Raw genomic sequence first — 23,880 nt, forward strand, 5'->3', positions numbered from 1 at the left:
TATATATATATATATATATATATATATATATATATATATATATATATATATATATATATATATATACACTGTGTGTGTAAATGTAAATATACATTTCGGTCGTATGTATTTTTATCATCTGACATTTGGTCTCTTAAATCAAGGTTGTTTTTTTCTCATATCAGAAGACGATCTGTAGTGATTCCCTTAATATATTTCGATTTTAAGGATACAGGTTTACCTTACTTCAAATGTTGTCCAATACCCAACCAAACCCTTTGTAAGGTGTGCACAAAGGATTTAGCATTCCACTTACATTTTATTACTCCGTTTCAACTCAAATCTTGCTAAATTTCTTGATTTTTGCGTTAGCTCTTCAATTCAATTTATTTTTTATTTTATTTTTTTAAATGTACACACTAAAACTTCCTGCGTTTTATTGTAGATTCTGACCAGTTCGCAAACTTGTTAGTTCGCAAATTTACCTGAGTTGGTATTATAAAAGCTAGCTAAAAGGACCCTTAAATAATTCTCTTCAAAATTATGTTAACTAAACACCTTGATGTGCTCTGTTGCACAAAGGTTCCGAGACTAGGCAACAACGCAAAGGTGTGGCATAAGCAAAAAACTGATTTAAGCCTTCAATAATTGAAAATCGTGAAAGCCTAGTTAAGGCAGTTATTTTTGGGCCTACCAACAGTTCATAAACATTACACTCGTGTTCTTAGCCAAAAGTATCGATATTTTGATTAGGCTGGCTAGAATTTCGATTGCTTCTTCTTGATAAATGTACGGATTCGAGTAAAAATGGCAAACAAAATTACTGCAATAAAGTAAAGGCCCACGCCCTCCCACCCTTACAATATCGAGCAAACTACAAATGAGGAACAAAAACTTGATGATATCAATAAGAAGTATCCAAAAATTCAGAAAATGTTAGTGAATTGTATTATTAACTTAATTTGAAGTCTATATTACCTGTTTTCTTAAATATGGAGATGGCAGCTTAATCTCTTGATATAGATGTTGCTGAAGTTACTTGTATTGAAATTTTGATCGTCTCAGGGTTCAGAAAATATAGTTTATCATGGCACCAAAACAATGCTGAAACATGGTTCCATTGTAACTGAATCCCCGTATAACTGAACCACAAGCAACTGAACCCCTGTAACTGAACCCCCGTGCACCTGAGCCCCCGTATAACCGAACCCCCGTGCAACTGAAACACCGTGCAACTGAACCCTCTATAACTGAACCCTCGTACAACTCAACCCCCGTGCAACTCAACCCCGTTCAAATAAACCCCCTTGTAACTGAGCCCTCACGTAACCCTAAATGTGTGATATAACGTAACCATGTGACTGTGCGTCAAAAGAACACATGTTATGAGCGAAAAGTGATGGAAGAGAGGGGCGATATTAAGCTATCAACTACCATTCTTAGGAGAAATCTGACAGCTACTAAATGACCATGAAAATCCTGTGTTGTTTTAAAGTCAATTTTCTGTGAATAGGCAGCGTGGCGGCAGAGTGCACCTTGCGACGATAAACCACATCAGTCCAGTTTTTGTCAGGAAAAAATTACTCAGTAATAATTTATTGCTCCCGCTAGCATTATGCGCCTCTAGATCCGGGCCTAGGGACCTAGTGGTAAATCCAGGCCTGAGCGTGCATATATTTCCTTTTGGTGAATTGACTTTCCCTTTAAGCACTCTCTGAAAGTTCCAACTTAATACACAAATCCCTTTTTTAGATATGCCATTTTGAAAATCTGCAGGCACAAAGTGTCTTTTGATTTAGTTCAAGTTTCAACTCAAATACCTCATTCTGTCAAATATTCAACTTGATTTGCGTAGCCTTAATAGTGATAGTTTAATAGTAGGAGAGGTCGTGGTAGGAGCAGTAGAAGTAATAATGGTCTTGAATTAGTAGTAGTAGTAGCAGTATTAATAGCAGTAGTAGCAGATAGATGCCCCAGAAGTTTCATCTTGATACGCTAAGCTGTTACAAACAAAAATTGCTGATACACCTGTAACAGCAATCTGTATGTCATTGCAAGTTACCAATTGTTAAAATTTAAGGTTTTTATGGAAGGGATGATTGTAAAAACTTTGAAGAAGGCTCATTCGGTCGGAAATTGAAAGTTAAATTTCAATTTCGATGAATCAAAGGTAACCACAGGACAATCAGCCTTTCCCTCTTAACCGACATTCAACCCCCCCCCCCCCCACAAATACATCCGATCAAAATAAAAATAAACATTTTGTTCAAAACAGTCTGAAGATCAAATAACCATGCCTTTGGGATTAACAACCCCACCAGCAGCATCTGGGGTAAGGGCTGTAAGTTAAGCTAGCTGCTCATTACTAACACATAAGGTTTTTGTAGAAGAAATTTTGTATGAACTTTGGGGGAGGGGGCTCATTCGATTGGAAATCAAAATTTCCAGTGCACTTTTTCAGAGTTAAAAGTGATCGGAGGGCTTCCACCCGGAGGGCTCAGTTGCACGGGGATTCGGTTATACGGGGGTTCAGTTGCACGGTGGTTCGGTTATACGGGGTTCAGTTACACGGTGGTTCAGTTACACGGGGGTTCAGTTACACGCACACCCTAAAATATACCTTAAAACATTTTCAATTTTTATCAATCTTTCATTACCCAATTCTAAATTTTGCAAACAAGTCTAATAAATAAGCATTACTTTATTTATTGGATAATTTTCTAAAAAGCCAGTGCTAAAGCTTTCCTCATGAAGATTCGTCACTACTACATTAACAATTTTCTGACTGTCTGGAGCATTTCTTAAATCTTATGAAATGAAACTCGGTATTTTCAAAATAGAAAAATTGAGCCCTTGCCTTTAATCCGCAAGACTCGTGATTAAATTTACGCCTTTAAGGTTTCTTTTAGTTGATTGATAGATAAAAACAAGCGAACTGAATTTGTATTGGTTTCAATTAAGTAAATTGTGAACATCCTTGTAGCCTTTTTTTTAATAATGAAGATCTTTATTGCATAACTAATTTATACAAAAAAAAAGCACGAAGCCCAGAATTCTGGGCTTTTATGGCTACTCCTAGAATACTCTACATTACACACATGCATCGGGTTATCACACCTTCTAACTACCAACATATCGACACAACATTATAATTATAATTCTGCTCGAGAAAAAAAAAAAAATAAAAACCGCTCATAAAGGCAATGACGTCTCAACTGGCAACGGAAATCAGTCCTATCTAACTCATTTTTCAACAAAGAAGGCAACCCATTCTCCCTTACACAGCGCTGAAAGAGCATGGCGACTGGAAAATGCCGACCTTGTCGACACCCTCAGTGGTCTCCTATACTGGCTTACCTGTCTAGTTCCATAACTCTGAAAATCATCCGCAGCAGTAAAAAACATATTGCAAAAGCAAACTGGGACAATATGATTAATAATATCAAACATAAAAAAAACCTTATAAAACTTAATTAATCCAGAGTACGGTAGTATTTGGACACGAGAAAAAATGAATCTTATAAAAAGGTCGGCTCTCAACCGCATATATCACTCTCATCGCTTGGTTTTGTAGTGACCGCAACTGCTTAAGATGGGTCGAAAATGTATTAGACCATATCGAACAACAATACAATGTTTTATGTTACATTTTGACCATGCGACGTGTCATTACATGAGTGTTCATATACACCATGTTATTAATCTCAACCATAATGCCCATACCACACCAACAAACAGAGGAGGGTAGCGCGAAAATCTCCTGGGAACCCCTTCAGCAATTACACTTTTAGAAAAAATGTGAGATGCATAAAAATATGGATTTCAGGCCAATAAAATGCACCTATTTCTGATTCAGGCTCTCTACAGCTCTCTCACTAACATCTTGTGACCATCCTCTAAACTTTTGATCCTATCAAAGAGTACTATCTACGGTAAACTCTCAATTATTGGCAGAATTGGGCTGTGTAGCAACCGTGGAAAAATGACTTCCATGTGTAGTCCGGAAACAGACTGAAAGTCAAGACAAAAGTGGACTTGAATAAATGAAGGATTTGAACTTTGTCACAATACATTTACAACTTTATATAAGGCACGTTGTTTCAAACAAAAACCATGAAACGCGGAAGAGAAAATGTATCAATCTACTCGTCGGTTACCAAAAGTCTATTCAGGTACGTCAATAAGAAGAAGCTTTGGGCGGAATACTGTAATCTACCAAATGTAGCTAGCCTACGAATTTATGAAACATACAAAAAATGCCTTAGGTCATTTTATTATCTTCTTCTTTGCGTAGTTCTTCTCGCAGATTTATTTTACCTAAACGATAATCAACAACAGCTCAGAGATCTCCTGTTTATCAATCCATCTTACGTTTGAACTCTATCCCTTCTGATTTCCCTCTATCTCTCTCTGCAAAGGCAGTTTCTCGGCGGGTCTTTCAAGTCCGCTAATTTTTCGCCCTCCTTTTTTCTTCCCTGTGTTTATCCTTTTTTTTTTTTTTAATTCTATCCCGCAGGAATCTTCCAAACTGTTACAGTCACTGTCTCTTTTTCTTTCATATTCTAATGCCAATACGATCTTTCCTGTTTTCTCTACTTTCTCGGTTTCTGTTTATCGCTATTATTACTACCTGTTTTTTTTTATTCAAGTTTCGTTTTACTGTAATCTAGTGGTTATTCTCTTTTATCTTTATTTTATATGTATTGTGTGATTCAGCGTATTGTTAATGATTCTTTCAGTGTTTTAGTATTGTGTTGTAGGCCCACAACAAGCCAAGCTTATTGTACCGAGTAACTGTTTTACGTTTGTAATAGTCTTTGTGGCTTGTTGTGCTTTATTATTGTGTTGTGTGGCCTACAACAAGCCAAGCTTCTTGGGCCGAGTAACTGTTTTACGTTTGTAATAGTCTTTGTGGCTTGTTGTGCTTCATTATTGTGTGGCCTACAACAAGCCAAGCTTCTTGGTCCGAGCAACTGTTTTACGTTTGTAATAGTTTTTGTGGCTTGTTGTGCTTTATTATTGTGTTGTGTGGCCTACAACAAGCCAAGCTTCTTGGGCCGAGAAACTGTTTTACGTTTGTAATAGTCTTTGTGGCTTGTTGTGCTTCATTATTGTGTGGCCTACAACAAGCCAAGCTTCTTGGGACGAGCAACTGTTTTACGTTTGTAATAGTTTTTGTGGCTTGTTGTGCTTTATTATTGTGTTGTGTGGCCTACAACAAGCCAAGCTTCTTGGGCCGAGTAACTGTTTTACGTTTGTAATAGTTTTTGTGGCTTGTTGTGCTTTATTATTGTGTCGTGTGGCCTACAACAAGCCAAGCTTCTTGGGCCGAGTAACTGTTTTACGTTTATAATGGTGTTTTAGTATTAATAAAATGATTGATTGATGTCAGTTTTGAGACAGGCTAAAAGGGATTACTTCAATTACAGGCTAGCTGAAAGTGGGAATAATGGATGAAAAGGGTGGAAAACAATTAAGGTAGTGTTACAAACGAATGACCAAAGATCTGAACTACCATCCAAAATTAAGGTTGATGAGGAAACCTTGACTGAAATAGCACAAGTCGTGAAAGCACTTTGCGCCTTCTTAGCCAAAATTGGAGAAAAAACGGCCAACACAGTATCACCGCCCGAAAAATTCTACAAGCAGCTTTTGGGCACAGCGTGTATCAGGTCGATAGCACTCATTCCTGTAACTACGACGGATGTTTCGATTACTTTAAAAGGTTTGAGAGGAAAATCTGCCTCTGAATTTGACCGCATCTATACTAAAGTGTTGAAAGCAGTATTGCCGTCCGAATAACAACCTTTAAACCTCTCTATTGAGACGGGTGCGTGTCCATCACGTCTCAAGAAAGCAAGAATAGTTCCTCTACGCACAGGTGATCCTCGGGATGACCCGTCTAACTTTCGACCGATCTATTTTCTTTCTGTATTTTCCTAAGTTTTCGAAAAAGCTAAGAAAAACCAACTTTACTCTTTTCTTTAAGCAAAGCGATTCCTCAATCAACTACAATTCAGACCCTTACATTCGACAAAAGATGCTCTGACGTCATTAAACCTATTTATTAATAAGGCAATTGACTTGGGACTCGTACCTGTAGCTAATTTGCTTGAAATTAAAAAAGCGTTCACCAGTATGGATCATGAGATTTTAGTAGATAAGTTAGAGCGCATTGGGGTTAGAGGAGAGGCAGTGCAATAGTTGCGGTCTTAAGTTAGTAATCGATGTGTTTATATAAGAGAAGATCCACTGAATGACATCGTCGTCAACTTCGGTGTGCCACAAGGCTCAATCCTGGGTCCACTGCGGTTCCTGGTTCAAGTGAATAACCCAAGTTATATTTTAAATCTTTTATTCAACACTTCACAGTGCTGCAATTATGCTGTGATCTAGAAGCTTTGAGGAATGAGGGCGAATCTGATGAACTTTTGGTTTTCGCAGATGACACTACAATGGCCTCTGTTACTCTGACACGTCAGCAGCCCAGATTAAACTTGATGTCATATTCAAAGAAACTTACATCTGGATGGATGCAAATCAATTTATAATAAATGTACAAACTGTGCGTTCACTCTTCACGAGGATTGGAACTTTTCATCTGGAAATATCAGGACTAACGACTTCCTGAGAAACAATCAAGCGACCAGAAACGGGCTATGCGAGACATCTAGGTGTACTCCTTGACAAAAACCTTCCCACCTACATGACATCCATGCTGTTGAGCTGAAGCTTTCCTGTGATCTTGGGAATGTCAGGAAACTGAAGCACACATTCCCTAAAAAAAATCTTTGCCTACTTTACAATGGACTTATCAAACCTCACCTCCAATATTGTGCGTCAATTTGGCAGTCAACATTCAAATTCCATTTGAAAAGGCTTGATTTAATCCACGAACGTGCTTTAAAAATAATTGAAAATGTGGATGAGTTTTTTTTTTCATTTGAATCGCTTTACCATTTATCGCGCTCAGTTATCGTTTTCAAATTTGTTTTCCGAATTACTTTCATCAGCATTCGAAAATCTGTTCTAGCTGGTATTAGAACAACGTCCTAGGAATACGAGATCTGGAACAAACGTTCTAGTGAGACGAACACCTACAGCACTATCGGATTTTCCCCGGATCTGCATGCGCTAAAGTGTGGAATATTTTTCACAAGAGCTGAGATGTAGGAGCTCCATTGGGTCTTTTAAAAATAACTGAAAAAATTAACTCATTGACTTTCAATGAATAGAGTTAATTAATAATTAATATACCTTTTCCTTAATTATCATTATTATAATCTCCGGTTTTATTATCATTACTATTATTTTATAAAGTCAAGATGGCTGTGCTTTCGGGGAGGAGGGGGGAATTTATTAGATGTTGGATTGTTTTGATGAGAGAGGTGTTGATGAGTGAAACTAGAGGCGTAATGCGTGATTAAGAGGAATTGTTAAGTTTAAGGGACTCAACGTACGTTTTTACATAGAGAAGTATAATTGATATTTTTTTGTCTCTATTTATATTAATAAAACCCCATTGAATCTATCGACAAAATCTAAGTATATTTAACACATATTGTTATCAATATCTCCTTATAGTACCATCGCTATTACATTATTATCGTACACAATTTTTGTTTCTATCTTTTATTTTATGGTTACAAAAGATTCAATATCAGGCTAGTGCAACCGAATTAGTGCATAAGATTGTTATTGGGCACGATGTGGCTTAAAATAATTCGGTTTTTGGAGGAACGCAGATGATCCGGAAACAGGTTAACCATACATGGATAATCAAGAGTTTATCTTCTATTCCTAGATTAAACGATAGAAAACAAATTAACGTTGATCCGCGTCTTTAATAGACCTGTTGTCAAAGACACATAATACAGTTCTTTAAGAAGAATTAATCAATATATGCAATCGGAAAAATTACAACTTCAAAAACATGAAAAAAAATTATCTTAACAAATTAAACACTTGCATCACTTTTGGCTTGTACAAACACCCGATTATTCATAAAAACAATAATTGCAATCATAAACATAGAATCTTATAAACTCATCTGATTATTTCTTCTCCGGCGTCTTTTAAAATTTATTAAGGCTCACAGCATCACACATTATAACAAAAGGCACGGAAAAAAGATTAATGTACAGCATATTATGTGGCAGCACGCGGCACAACGACCCATCCATCATCGGTTAAAAATTGTCCCGGAGGAATATCTCTCATGAACTCGAGCTGCCTCTGTAAGTCCCGGTAAAGCTCATGGAGTGAAGCCTAGAAAATGAACGTGTTATGAGGTCTTGGACTAGACTTCGCAATAAAAAAATTGTAAAGAAGAGAAAAGTAATAGATACGTAAGATAAGAAAACCGTAAAGAAGAGATAATAATAGCCAGTGAAAAATAGAAGAAAACTATGCAAATATTTCGGTCGAGACCTCCCCTAGCCCATCTTCAGTGCAGAATAAAATAATAGAAAATACAGAAAGAGTAATAAATTCTACAATTTATACATTCATTTTATTTATTTGCTTAGATAATTATAAAAATAGTTTTAATGAATAGTCTGAAACACAAAAAAAAATGTGCGAGTATTGAATAATGGGACCAAAAGCATTATTTTTTCCCCTATCGGAATCTTCTTCACTCAGAAAACGATATCTGCATTCGTTTTAGAATTTTTACCGAGCATATTTATGACTACGGACATTCAATAGAACAACACGAAGATAAAACAATTATATCTTTTATATTCCTAGAAGAATTATTATCCATATTTCTGCTGTAAGACCGTATTTTACATGGAAAGCCCCTGACTGCGTTGTAGAGGTCATGTGTTACTAATAGTAATAGGAGGATGAGCCCACAAAACAAAGATTAGGATATTGTAAGCTAGAGATGGCAGTGGTCAAGTATTGTTCTGAAGAGTGGATACTAGGGAAGACGGAGAAAGATTTTGGTTCTAAAACGTGGGTGTTATGGAAGACGGAGGAGGATTTATTAGATGCTCTCGAGAGGAATCATCCAAGGATAGTCTTGTTAGCCCATTTGACTAACCGTATTTCAAACAGTAAGCTATACGAAAAATGTAGTTCCATTCCAGTCTCTAGGGCTATAATGTGAGAAATATGGCTAAGACACGTTTTGCGCGTGAATGATGACAGATTGCCGAAGATCGTCCTCTTTGGCCACCTAGATCTAGAGCCCCCCATCTAAATTTAGGGCCAAACGAAAAGCAGGTAGCCCCTGAATGGGGCTGGAATAGGTCGTAAGAAAGGATTTAAAGGATGCTGAACTTCTTGTTAGGGGATAATACCAAAAGTCAATCCGCAGCATACAAAGCAAGCTTGCGAGGACAATAAAATATTTGCGTAGATTTGTAATTGAATATCAGCGGAAAATCTGAAAGAACATTTAATGTTATTTTTTCGTTTTACTCTAATTAGAGCTTAAACAAAGTCGGGAAATTTTACGCTTGACTTTTGAAGTCAAAGCTTTATTTATTAAGCACCATCAATTGATATAAATTTTTTTTTGTATTTTTGAAAAAAATGATTCTTTTTTAACAAAATTTTTGCTTTGTAATATTATTTCATAGTCTATTCGAAATAAAAAAAAATCAAAATAAATAAGAGTTAAAAACACTCGGTAGCAACATTTTAAAATACTCTTTTAAGGTAAGGTTAACAATCTTCCGTCAACGTTTGGAATAAAAACAGATTATAAAACAGTCATTACCCCATAGTTTGACAATTATTTAAATCACTTCCAACATTTTTCTTATCATCTTGTAAGTCAAAAATCCTTGATAGCACTATGTTATATTTCTTCGAGACAAATTATTCATTTTCAACCTAGGCCTAATTAAATTAACAAACACATAAACATTTTATACTCAACACTCTTTAATGCTCGCGTATTTGAAATAAAAATAAAGCAAATAAAGAACTTAACAAATCAATTCTAACATTTCTAACTAGAAAGGAACACATTTTATACTCAACACCCTTCTTTACTCGTGCATTAGAAATACAAATAAACCACATAAAGAAATTAACTCTAAACATAAATAAACACATTATTTGAACCAGTAAATTAATCCTAAATACACACAAATACATTTTTTTACCCATCAATCTTCTTTGCTCGTGAACAAGAACTGAAAATCCCTAAATATAACAGTTAATTCGAGATATACAGAAATAACAGAAGCTAACGAATAAACACCCCCTCCCCGCGGACGCCCTTATAGGCATTACTGAAGGAAACCTGTTTTAGTACCCTCTTCTTTTTTATTCTTTTTTTAGAATTATTTTTTAATTAATATTTCATAAATTTATTTTATTATTTTAATTTGTTTGTGTTATATAACTGTTTGTTATTATTTTTCTTTCTGGTATTATGGGGTACCGCACCTTTGAAATGGGAAGCATGGCATATGCTTTGTTAACAGTAAAGGCGATGTAAAAGATGCACAAATGCTCGCCCTAAATGTTTCTAAATCTAGTTTTCGGCTTTACGTATATCTCAGGTTTGTCCTCAACTATTTGAAATTCATCTATGCAAAGGACTATTATTAGATCAGAGGGCAGCCATGTCCGTTTCTTACGCTTCCTTCTTGATGAAAATTTATTTTTTAAGCATCAAATTGATGTGGTTAAAATATATGTATGCATAAGCCCTTGGTATTCTAAGAGACTTCATACACGTTTCCTCTTGTTACTGAGGATCCTCTTTCACAGTTCAATTCAGTTGTATGTTTCAAATTTTCTAGTTACTTGGATGTCTACTTTGCTTTCTATTCTCAAACCACTTTCTAATATTCATACTAAAATGACATCTAATATTTATAATAATCTTGGAAACGAATCATTCAGCAGCTAATTGGTTACTGGATGTTGAAAGCTGAACATTCTTTTCTGTTCATCCTTCAATTTTCTTCAGCTCCACGGTGATTTTCCTAGTTCAGTTAGATTTACTTCATCTTTTATATCTCATCAGTCGAAGCATCAGCTCCGTAGCTCTCAAAATACTCAATTTCAGCTTAGTCCAACAGAGAAATTCAATTTTTATCCCTAAGATGCGTGTCATATTATATGGATCGCCCTTCTTGATTCAACCCTTGATTCACCCATTTGGTGGCTTCAAAAGACTTTATTTGATTGATTTTTGGGCCACTGCCAGTTTAGTTTTAGCTGAGTGATGACAATAAATTCTAGTAAATTACTGAGATCTCTCTTCATTTTTTATTTACTGTGTGAGTTAGTGTTTACATAGTATACGTATTTTCCCCTCCTTTACAGGCCATGGAGCATTTGTAGAGATCAGTGAATATTTCGGTATTTCTTGATTTTTGTTTTTCTGATGGAAAACATCTTAACTTATTTATCTTCTCAAACACTTCTATGCCTGTGCGTTAGAAATAGATGCAAAGAAATTTGTGAGACACGGTTCATTTGACTTTTTTGCCTCTGGTCTTAGAATAAAAATAAGAGATCAATTTTAAATTGAGCGGGCCCGACAGCTGTACATTAATCTGGATAAAATTGTTGACCAATCCTAATTTTAGCCTCAGTTATTGACATTGGGCATTTTATTTTTGTCACAGGAATGTTTATGATGGACACAGCATATCTTCAATTTAAATGTGCAATGAAGCACATCTTCATTGCAGCAGACATGAAACTGATTAAAGTATTTTTAAACCTAAGATAGTAATTTCCAAAGTGGGCGTTAGCACTCCCTGGTGGGCATTAAAAGAATTCAGGAGAGAGGCGAAGATGGCCACAGCTGCATTATAGTGAGTGCAAATAGTGCAATATAATATATAGTGCACTATCCATTTGTTTTTGTTTTGAAATCCGTTTGTTTCTTTCTTTGTTCTTTGTTTCTAGTTTTGTCAAGTTTTTTTAGTTAGAAAATATTAATAATAATTATAAGAAGAAGAAGAAGAAATATCTAATGGAAAGACTAAGCAAAATAATACTGAGAACAATATTTCTTATATCGAAATGTATGAGTGTTATTAAGAAATGAGTTATTAAGGCTACAGGTGCATTATAGTGAGTGCAAATAGTGCAATATAGATCCACTATAATATATATTATATGTAGTGCAATATAACAGATTTCAAAACAAAAACAAATGGAAAGTGCACTATATATTATATTGCACTATATATAATATATATTATAGTGGATCTATATTGCACTATTTGCACTCACTATAATGCACCTGTAGCCTTAATAACTCATTTCTTAATAACACTCATACATTTCGATATAAGATTGGAGTTATAGTGAGTAAAAATTGTGCAATATAGATCCACTGCAAAAAGTGAATCGTGGTCATTTAAGACAACAGCTGACGAAAATAAAGCAAAGGATTACTAAATTGTATGCAACACACCATGTTCCTCCTTTTCAATAAGCAGTGGCGTGAAATGCTGAATTTTGAAAATGCCCTAGTTTGGTATTTTCATTGACAAATGGCATTTTAGTATTTCTATTGAATAATTACAGCCCCCCTACCCTAAATTTTAAAGAAATTAATTTTAAGCTCCCCCTCTCGTTCCTCCATTTTGTGAATTGACACTCCTGACTTTGAATACTTTGAGCTTTTTATTATATTACCTTTCTATTATAAGATCATTAAATAGTTTTCTAATTTATAACATCAATTTTTCTAATTTACAATTTCCATTACTATATTTTACGTAAGAGAAAAACATTAATACATCTATAATTCTGTTTAACTGCTTTTAAAATTTAAAAGTAATTAATCCTTAGGTGGAGGTAAGTTATATTTTTTTTCTCGGAATCGGAATCTAAAAAAAGCTTGAGAACCACTACTCTAGACAGTACCCGAAAGATTATACTCCCTCTTTCGGAGAGGTCCTTGGTTCCAGCCCTACTCGTTGTACAGATGCAGGGGCGTCATTAATTTTTGGAAATCCTGAATCTTTTAGGGGCGTTGTTTTCGTTTCTTTGAAGATACGAACTTTTATACGAGATATAAAATTCAATGAATTTAATATATTTTAGAATCATCATAAAAAATTTGATTTATGGGTTAATGATAAAAATATTTAGAGATAACGATATTTATTAATGTTCAGAATTTCGAACCTTATTCTTTTTTGAATCATCGTAAAAAGGATGTTCTTTTGAATTATTAATCATTATTCAAAATCTTGAATTTTATATATTTTCGAACCGTCGGAAAAAATTCTTTTGAATTATTTGTCGGTATTAAAAATTTTGAACTTAAATATTTTCGAATCTTCGTAGAAACAAGATTCTTCTGAATTATTTATTGGTATTTAAAATTTCGATTTTTTTTTACATTTTCGAATCATAAAAAAAAATTATATTTTTTGAATTATTTATCAGTATCAAAATTTGAGTTTCGGTTACAATTGACAGAGACCACTCTCTACGCGGCACAAGCTGTGTATGACGTGTTTTTAAATAAACATATAAAATAGAATATAGAAACATAGAAATTCAAGTATGAAATAGAAGTCTTCAAATAAAAGTGAAACCAATTCATTACAGATACATGATTGACAAAGACTCACTAAACTATCTTCCAGCGCTTCCCTGTAGTATTTTTCTGAGTAATGTTTTTGGTTAAAATTTCTTCAAAGTTGTCAAAAGCTGAAGACTATTTCATCCAAGAAGATTGGCAAAACCCCAACATCTTGCACATTTCCTTTTATTTCTAATCTCCTCCTCCTAATCTCCTTGCTTTTATTTCTAATCTCCTAATAGATGTCATACGTCCAATTTAGACTCCAAGAATCCCTATATATTTCCCCTTCCACCAATCTGTTCAAAATATTAATTAAGCTCAATGATTGAACACTATAGAAAACCATGTACAATTTCAAATTCTATTGCAGATTTACTTTGTTCCGAAAATTTACAGTCCTATCCAGTGTTTTAATTCAGTTAAATGTCTGAACAATAGACTTAAAAATACAATAACTTCTGTCATTTAGCTAATTGCCGTGTTTGGATTTATTTATTGTTAAATGATGCAAAATATAAACAAGCCATTATGGAAAAAATATGTACGATTAATTCTTGTACTTTATATGTAAATGGTTATGGCTTTCTAAAATATAAGACATAGATGCACGTGAAAGTGTGAAAATTCACGCTTGAATTTTTAGATTATTAAGATAATGCCTTATTTATTAGCCCAGCGTTATTTCAGCTAGAATAAATTTTATTTTTGGGAAACAAAATTTGCTATATTTAAAAAATAATACGTTTTTCTGTTGTAATTTTTGCAACTAATTTATTACCAAGAATGTAATTGAGTTCAACCACTGGGGAAGCCTATTTAAGATCATATTGCAAAACAGGGACACAAATTCACAAACATATAGGGCGGAGGGCAAGAATTTTTACCACTTAAAAATAAAAATAAAGATGCGATAAAAAAATAGCATTTTTCAAGATCTAGAGGGGCAGTGTCAAGGGCGTATCAAGGATTTTATTTTATTTTTTGGCTGGGGGGTGGGAGTGGTTGTTTACAAGGAAACTTTTTTTCGGGGGGCGGGGGTCGTTTAAAAGAAAAATCTTTACAAAACTCGTCAAAATTTATTTATATAAATTTTTGTTACTTTTTTACGACTGTAACAATCGTAAAAAAGTACTATAAAAAAGTGAAACAGTGCTTTTCTACGATTACATATATTCATAGGAGGGGTTCAAGCCCGGTCCTCCCTGGATACGCCTTTGGGTAGGGCGTTTTTGGCTTTTTTCTTTTTTATTTTAATGAAAATACAAAACATAGCAACGGAGATCTTAATTGTCCCATATCCCCCAGTTGGGACACATAGTACCAAAGTTATAAGCTCCTTATGCTGAACTTTTTATTTTCCTGATAAGAAAAATATGTTTAAAAACGTTTGCAGGGGTGGTAAGGACATTTAAGGGATCACAAATCTTCTAAAAATTAATTGCCCAGTTTAGTAAGCATAAGAACTGCTGTTATTAAAATTAAAAGAAAAATTGCTAACTGAGATATTAAGAGACTCTGAAGCGAAACCTCAAAATATTTGACGCTTTACCCATATTCCTACTATATACATTATTATACATTATATACCCATATTCTTTACCCATATTCCTACTATATACATTATATGGAGTAGGAACCTTACCCATACCCTTACCCATACCCAACCTTACCCATACCCAACCTTACCTTACCCTTACCCATATTCTTTACCCATATTCCTACTATGTACATTATATGGAGTAGGAAATACATTCCTCCTCCATAAAATGAGGCTAATTAAAAACAACTAATTTCTGCCGTAACTGCTAAAAATTCAACACAACGTTAGGCTACCTAAGGTTAAGACACTGGTTAAATATATTCCACCCAGTTTAAGGTGGCCTTAGAAAATCTTCAGAGATTTCTATCATCTTTGAAACCGTATTTGAGCGTAGTCTGGGAAATCTCGCCTTTCCGGTAGAACTGTAAAACTGTCTGCACGCTTTTAAAGCCTTTTCTCCGGTCCTTTTTAATGATTAAATCCGGTTAGACCTATTTATGCGGAAATTTTTTGCCTCTAAATACATTTCTTTTTACTTTCCAACAGGAAAGCAAAGATGAGATGAGAATTATATATATAAAAGCCTGCCACGTGCCAGGGGCTATTGGTTTCTATCGGTGTATATGGCTATCGGTTCGGAAACAAGAGAAAGACATTTTAACCATCTGACAAACAGATTGAGAATACGCAAAATCTACTCTGTAATCCAGGGCTTTAGCCCTGGATTAACTCTGCAATCTAGGGCTTTAGCCCTGGAAAGCACTTCACAGGGCTTTAGCCCTGTGAAGTCTGTGTCATTTCTATTTACTATGGAAGGAAAAAAAAATCTTACATTTTCTTGTTCAAGCAGACGTATTTCATCAGCACACTCCTGCTCCTCAGGGTTCATTGCAGTGGAGCCTGGAGGGGGGCCAGGATGGAAAGAGTCTGGATGATCAACAGTCAATGCACTTTCCAATCGGGAACGATACCTTTCATATTCCGCAATATTACGACGAATTTCCACGTATTCTTTAGCCAACTGTAAACAATGAATGTTTAAAATAACGAAAGAAAAAGACAGGAAAAGAAACAATGGAAAAGGAATAAAAGGAAAATAATAAAAGTAATAGAACTATATACAAAAGCAGAATATATAGAGTTGAGTTTATACAAAAAAACCTTTTGCACGATAAATCATGATAACCGGGGCCGTATAAAGGATTTTGTTTCGGAGAAAGGGGGGTTAGAAAAAACTTTAAAAAATGCACAAAAAACTTGTTTATATTCATTTCTGTTACGTTTTTACCAGTTGGACAAAAATTTCGTGGAGGGAGGGGTTCAAACCCCCTAACCCCCCTGGATATGGCCTTGATGGTAACCAATTTTGATCAAACAAAATCAAATGTAAATCACCAGAAAAAGAAACCTGCCGAATAAAGTTTTATGTAAATACAATGTATATTCTTTATCACTTTTTCTCAGTTGTTTTAAAAAAACTCACTAATTAAGAGAATCAGCCACCCATGCATACGCTATTAATTTCATATTTTCGTTTCGTTTAACCGAAAAAAAAAAAAAAAAAAATCTGAAGATGCGAGACTGAAATTTGGATCGAGTACACATCATTTCATAAAACGCCTCTGACAGGAACTCAGGGGAATGATTAAGGCTGGTGAGCCTTCGCAATGTCGCATTTGAAGGCTAGTGAGCCTTCTGGGTTATCAAACAGTAAGGAGCGACCCGGCTCAATGGTAACCGAAACTCTAAAAAACGGAATATTGATACCAATAGATACATCAAAAGAATCAGATTCTTATGCTGATTTCAAATATATAAGTTTCATGAAGTTTAGTCTTACCCGTCCAAACTTACGCGCCTGATAAAAGTTGCCTGATTTTAGATAAAAGGGGGAAACAACCCTTAAAAGTCATAGAACTTTAATTTCCGTTCGAATGAGCCCTCTCACGATATTCTAGGAATACTGGATCGATACGATCACCCCCAAAAAAAAAAAAAAAAAAAAAAAAAAACACGCACACATTTTACCCAGAGACCTTTCCGTAGGCTGGACCTAGTTATGCATATGACTTATGGACTCTGATACACTCCCTGAAGGTTGAAGTCTATACAAAACATTGTTTTAAATGGCTCTAAGGAATCCATTAGTACAAGCCTCCTGCATGCTGGGAGATTATTAAATATGAAATGACGAGCCCTAGCCTTCCTTAGAAAAGGTAGCACCGTGACTGTTTAGAAAGTTGTTGTTTTTTTCTTAGGAATCAAACAGTTCGTGGTAACGAACTGTAAGTAAGGAGCGACCCGGCTCAATGGTAACCGAAACTGTAGAAAACGGTATTTTGATACCAATAGATACATCAAAAGAGTCATATTTTAATGCTAATTTCAAATAAATAAGTTGAATCAATTTAAGTCTTACTAGTCAAAAGTTACGTGCCTGCGAAAATTTGGCTGGTTTTCAAAAAAATAGGGAAAGACCCCTTAAAAGTTATATAACCTTAATGAAAATCACACCATCATGTTCAGCGTATCAGAGAACCATACTGCGGAGGTTTCAAGCTCCTATCTACAAAAATGTGGAATTTTGCATTTTTTACCAGAAGAAAGATCACGGATGCGTGTTTATTTGTCTGTTTTTTTTTTTTTTTTGTTTTTTTTTTTTTTTTTTTTTTTTTTTTTTCAGGGGTGATTGTATAGATCCAGTAGTCCTAGAATATCGTGAGAGGGCTCATTCGAACGGAAATTAAAAGTTCGAGTGCCCTTTTAAGTGACAAAAAAATTGGAGGACAACTTGGCCCCCTCCCACGCTCATTTTTTCCCGAAGTCACTCAATCAAAATTTTGAGATAGCCATTTTGTTCAGCATAGTCAAGAATCTAGTTAATATGTCTTTGAGGATGACTTAATCCCCCAAAGTTCCTGTGGGAAGGGCTGCAAGTTATAAACTTTGCCCATTGTTTACATATATAAGTTTTGGTTATTGGGAAGTATACAGGCGTTTTCAGGAGGAATTTTTTTCTGGTGGGGGGGGGGGGTCGGAGTAGGGGTTATGGGGGAGAATCTCTCCATGGAGGAAGTTTCCATGGGGGAAGGGATATTCCTATGAATGGGGTGCCGGATTTCCCATCATTATTTAAAAAACGATCAGAAATTAAATAAAAAAAACAAGTTTTTTTCAACTGAAAGTAAGGAGCAACATTAAAACTTAAAACGAACAGAAATGATTACGTATATGAGGGGGTTCTCCCCTAGTCAATGCCTCGCTCTTTACGCTAAAGTTCCTTTTTAGTAATTTCAAAAGAGCTATCTATTCTAATTAACCGGCCTTTGTGATTCAGGGGTTTGTGATTCGAACAAAATTCGAACTTTAGCGTAAAGAGCGATGTATTGACTAGGGGGCGAACTCCGGAATATACGTAATAAAAACATACGAATATAGAAATTCGTTACGTAAGTTAATTCGTAAGTTACGTCAGAACAAATTTCGAGAAAGCCATTTAGCCAAAAAAAGGAAAATTAATATGCGAATTTCCCTTTAATTATTCATGTACGGTGAGCCAAAATCAAAGCTGCATTAATTCAAAAACGTTCAGAAATTAAATAAAAAAAAAAACAATTTTTTTTTAACTGAAAATAAGGAGCGACATTAAAACTTAAAACGAATAGAAACTATTCCGTATATGAAACGGGTTGTTCCTCCTCAACGCCTCGCTCTTTACGCTAAAGTTTGACTCTGTCTTACAACTTTATTCTTTAAAACAATAAAACACTTTAGCGTAAAAAGCGAGGCATTGAGGAGGAACAACCCCTTTCATATACGGAATAATTTCTGTTCGTTTTAAGTTTTAATGTCGCTCCTTACTTTCAGTTAAAAAAACTTGCTTTTTTTATTTAATACAGGAAGAAACATCGAGTATCCTGTCTCTTTGTTTTTTTGAATGATAATAATACCTGCAGCACAAATATTTACTAGAAAAAATATCATGAAATCTTAAACACAAACAAACGGCTATCCGGGCAGAACGATATAAATTGGGTCCCTAAATTTATCTTTCAAGTCACCTTTAGGCCAGATTATCTACTAGGCTTCACCAGGTATCTCACTCCTAGCAAAATACCTGGGCCGACGTGTTCCTAAATTCCATTGGCTATCTAACAAAAACTAGCCCGCCCACGCAATCTCATTGGATTCGACAACGCTCCGTCCGCGATTTGATTGGATAACGCTCTACCCACTCAATGTCATTGGATATCGTCAACCGTTAAGAAGCCAGATCATCTGATCCGATGGCTTTTGAGGTTTGGAAAAATATTGAAGTGAGAAATCTGTGTAAGCATTAATAATCTGTGTTTAAGCAACAAAGAATAGCAGTACCTGATTGGTTACGTGCATAGAGAGAGGTGGCTTTAGGCCCCTTTTCCCGAAGTTTCAAAATGTTCATAACTGTTTCCTACAGTTTCGTACATTATTCATATAATGCGCTTTTTTTAAGTTTGTGACTCTTTCCATCGAAATAAATTTTTCAATGTGGACCCAAACCAGGCATATCTTATGTTTAAGTTGACTTAAACATCTGGGGAGAGGTGATTTAGCCAATCTCATAGTGAAATTGGTGAACGCTTGAAAATCATATAAAATTCAAATTTGTTGATTCATATATAAAGACTATGAGATAGAGGAGACTATTTTTATCTGGCAAAAAAGTATGCCGTGATCCCAAAAACAAAAGGTTTTATTTGCATTTTGTTAAGTTTACTAAATAGAAATCAAAAGAAAAACTTTACGCGATTTTTATTTTATTTTTTTTTTTTTTGTAAAGATGTGAGGAAAATCTTGTAAGCACTGCAGGGTTTCCTAGACACTTTCCTAGGGCGGCATATCGATTCTCTTGGGGGATTTGAAAAACAAATGAACCGTTTGGGCCATTGTGGGATTAAAAAACAACTTACATATTATACAAAAAAAAAAAATACAACTTGCAGATAGAAATATAAAAACACTACTGAATAAAAATCAGTCCTACTTGAAGTTGAAGGCTATTCAAACGAAAATTATTGATACGTTGTCTGTGGTTTTTGAAACTTAACAACAATTCACTCATTTTCTGTTTTACATCAAATACTCTGAATCTTTTAACGATACAAGGGTTCCTGACCCATAGAGGAAGGCCAAGAAAAAGCTTCTGGTATTTGTTCCATTGTTTTAAAGCATCCAGTTTTGTTAATTGCCTGCGGATTCTCTTGGGTACCCGACTGACTCACCGTATCTCGAACAGTAGGCTATACAAAAGTGTGGTTCAATCCCACTTTCTATAGGTCTATAATTTTAGAAAGGTTGAGATGGCTAGGACACGTTCTGCGGATAAAAAATGACATATTACAAAAGATTGTCCTGGGTGGCCAACCGTCTAGGGCCAAATGAAAAGCAGGTAGTCCTCGGCTGGGGTGGGAGGATGTCATAAGGAAAGATTTAAAGTAAATGGGCATTTCCTCCGAGGGTGGAAAGAGGGAGGCGTTGAATAGACTGGGATGCAGAAGAATCATGTGTAGCTTGGTTGGCCTCAGGTGGCTTGGTGCTGCAGTGAGCTGTTAGTAGTAGTAATAATAAAAAAAAATGATGTCAAATTGTCGTAATGAAAAATATATGGGGTGCAAATATGCGCTACGAAGTCTTTTTACTCAATATGACCAGTATAAACCAGTGGCGTAGTGACAGGAAAAGGTGGTCTGATCATAGCCTGCTCTCCTGCTCTCCTTTGAGTATTTGAAAAGATCCTAAAACGGGTTTCAGAAGCTTTGGAACAAGAAATTATCGGGTTTCCAGAAACAGGTTTCAGAGGCTTTGGAGCAAGAAATTATCGGATTTCAGAAACGGGTTTCAGAAGCAAGAAATTATCTTTCCTAAAGCCTTCCAACGTTCTGAATCCAGATTTTGTATCAGATCTGGATAGAGCTTGCGAGGACATAACAATAGAAGAATTTCAGGACAAGGGGAGGCGGGTAGGGGAGGTTATCAACACTTATCAAACTCCTCCTCGAAAGAGTACATTTTCAATGAGTGTGTTCCCGGTATTATCACTGCACTGTGACTATTTTTGACTATCTAAATAAGTGTGACGAGCCAAGAGATGAGTTTTCCGAAGAAGAAATCAAACTATTTTCAATCGACTGTGAGTCAGGTCAGATTCCGAATCTCGCTCTACTGTCCACAAAGCACAAATAACCGATGGAGTAGATCTTGAACATAGCAGTAATCGAGTTCCCTTCTCTAAGAGATCCAACAGTTGAATGAAAGGTTATTTGGTCGCAAATTGACCAATGGAATCAATGGAATATACATTCAAATATTTTTTGGTAAAGGCATTGCTTTTAATAATTCGTCTTCAAATTTATGCTTTTAACTTTATTTTTTTTTTCAATAAAGTTGCACTGCTATTAGTATTATTACTGTCAATTCGCACGCTGCTTGGTTTGTTTGTGTGTCTTTGGTCTTGTGTCTCTACGTCTTTAGCTGCACAAACTTGATCTTTGTGTATCTTTCTTTCTTTTGAAGTTATTTTTTAAATCATAAAGCAAATAAGATATGTGAGTAGAAAACAAAGACACAGGAAACTTCGCCGAAAATACCACAAAATTTATCCAAAAATCAGGAAAAGGCTTTATAATAGATCTAAGTTTTTGTAGTTTGAAAATTTAGCGCCTAAGATGTCTTCTGCTGTTGGACCAGTTTGTTAACTTTCTTGAAGTAAGCTAGCCTCTTATTTCAATTTCAATTGTGAACGAAAATTGTCTTCAGAACACCCTCCCTATATAACAGGAGGCCCGAGCAAAGCTACACGAGGACAGAAGGCCCTGCGGCCAACAATTGCGAGGGAAGTGAGTGGAGGGAAAGTTGATGAAGGACAAAGGGCCTGAGAACCACTAGATAGAAACCAGGGTCATTTGCAAGGGCCAAAGGCCCCAGCATCAGCGGGCCGAAGGAATTGTCTATGCATGGGGGACAAAGACCCAAATCCCGGCGAACAGAAACGAGGGACGCTTTTGAGGGTGGAAGGCCCAAACTCCCTTTTGGCTTGATTAAGAGAGAAGAAGGAAGCTAACCAAGAGACCTGAGAAGCGGGCCTTTTAGGCAAATGACATAGCAAAATAAAATTAAATAAGTATCATTAGAATTTTACAGAATTTATTTTGTCCTCAAACCAAAAACTATCCCAAAAAGCTCTAACGGTTTCTTTTATCTTCTGGGAAATACTATACACGTAAGATATGCCCTTTCGTTTTAGGCACGACAATATGTTGTTCACTGCCAATTGGCTACATCAAAACTGAGTGCAAATGAACAGAGGTAAATGCATAAATATCAGTCTGTCAAAAACCGTCAAATTATAATTTGAAAAGAATAATAAACACGAAAGTTAGCTGACAAAGGTTTCTTCTTTTTTCTTGAGCCAGATGATGAAACTGTACAAATTAAAGAAACATGTTTAAGATTTGCTGAACTCCATCGTTTAGGAAGTGATTTTCGTTGAGTTTTTTTTTTTTTTTTTTTTTTTTTTTTTTTTTTTTTTTTTTACTACTATTACATTAAGGTAATGGTAGTAACCTAAGCAGGCACAAGAACTACAGCCAAAACACTTTAATGTATTATACGTGAAGAGCCAAAATATCTAGATTTTCTCACGATTTAAAAATGCTATCCCAAATTATATTTTTTTGTGGTGTGAGGGTTCTTTCAGACTCGTGCTGGTATGATTGCGCATGACTCATTACGCTAAAGTATGGCCCAAAGAGCATGCGTAACTTACAAGAGTGGAAACAGACGTTAGCCTCAACAAAAAATCGTCAACACCACCTAGCGTTTGGCGTTGCCTTGCATTTTTTCAAGCTTCACCATCGTGTTTTTCTTTCAGCAACTGAATCAGAAACTTATTATTACACTAATTTTACAAATACAGCAAAAAGAGATGAAAATACGAAAAGCCAAACGTTAGGTGACGTTGATGATTTCTTTGTCATTATTAGTACTAGTTCACAATCAAAGAGTATGAGTGGGAGCTGGCATTAGTGTCGACACGAAGAATCATCAACGTCATCTAGCGTTTGGCATTTCTTGACATTTATTTCAGTGCAATAAAAAGGAAAAATTGTTTTAATTGGTACAGTCAGTAAAATTGGTGCTTAAAGAAATACGATTAAAAAACTTGACAAATGCCAAGATTCACCAAACGCTAAATGGCGTTCACAGTTTTTTTGTTGTATTTTTTGTCGACAGTAGCACCAGTTTCTACTCTTGCAAGTTACCATACTCTTTGTTCCCAGTGGCGTATCCCGAGGGGGGGGGGGGGTAGTCTAAAGTAGTGTAATTTACTTAATTAACGCAAATTTGCGTTAATTAAACTTGCTCCTTATGCAAGCTTATCGGATCAACCTATTTTGGCCCCCCCCCCCCAAAAAACAAAAACCTGGATCCGCCCCTGTTTGTTCCAACCCTCTCGGGTATGACCAAGGACCACGCTCGCAGAAGTACACTAAAAGTTTTTCATTTTATTATATCATCCCCGCTTGCAGTTAGTTCGTCTTGATCCTTAATTCTATTTTATTTCAACAGCAGAAGCAAGACTATTGGTCAATAGCCTTAGAGCTCATCAATCAGCTTACCATGGGAGCAACCTCTTGAATGCCGTTCACATCGATAAAAAACGGCTATTTGATTGGGAACAACGTTGTAAGAAATACAATTCGTGTATATGTTATTAAGGTATATCTACGGTGGAAGGGGGACTATGACCGAAGGGCACCCTGCAAAACCGAGAATGTTAGTTTTGCAGGTTGTTAAT

General features: G+C 35.4%; 1 protein-coding gene across 2 annotated transcripts in view; it reads right to left on the reverse strand.

Annotated features, from left to right (window-relative positions):
* Positions 1-7,612: 7,612 nt before the first annotated feature.
* The window catches only part of LOC148955708 (uncharacterized), a 104,947-nt gene continuing 88,679 nt past the window's right edge, over positions 7,613-23,880 (reverse strand). Inside the window, exons 8-9 of one of the 2 annotated variants that reach the window (XM_089103598.1) lie at positions 15,877-16,065; positions 7,613-8,247 (exon numbers count right to left, since the gene is read on the reverse strand). In XM_089103598.1, coding sequence (XP_088959724.1) covers positions 8,128-8,247; positions 15,877-16,065 — 309 coding nt within the window. In that variant the 3' untranslated portion in view covers positions 7,613-8,127. The remainder of the gene's footprint in view (positions 8,248-15,876; positions 16,066-23,880) is intronic. The other variant, XM_089103595.1, reaches the window with a different exon arrangement.

Source organism: Artemia sp. Qi Xiang Cuo, chromosome 2 (genome assembly GCF_049724085.1).
Source record: "Artemia sp. Qi Xiang Cuo chromosome 2, ASM4972408v1, whole genome shotgun sequence".
In the NCBI taxonomy this organism is placed as follows: domain Eukaryota; kingdom Metazoa; phylum Arthropoda; class Branchiopoda; order Anostraca; family Artemiidae; genus Artemia; species Artemia sp. Qi Xiang Cuo.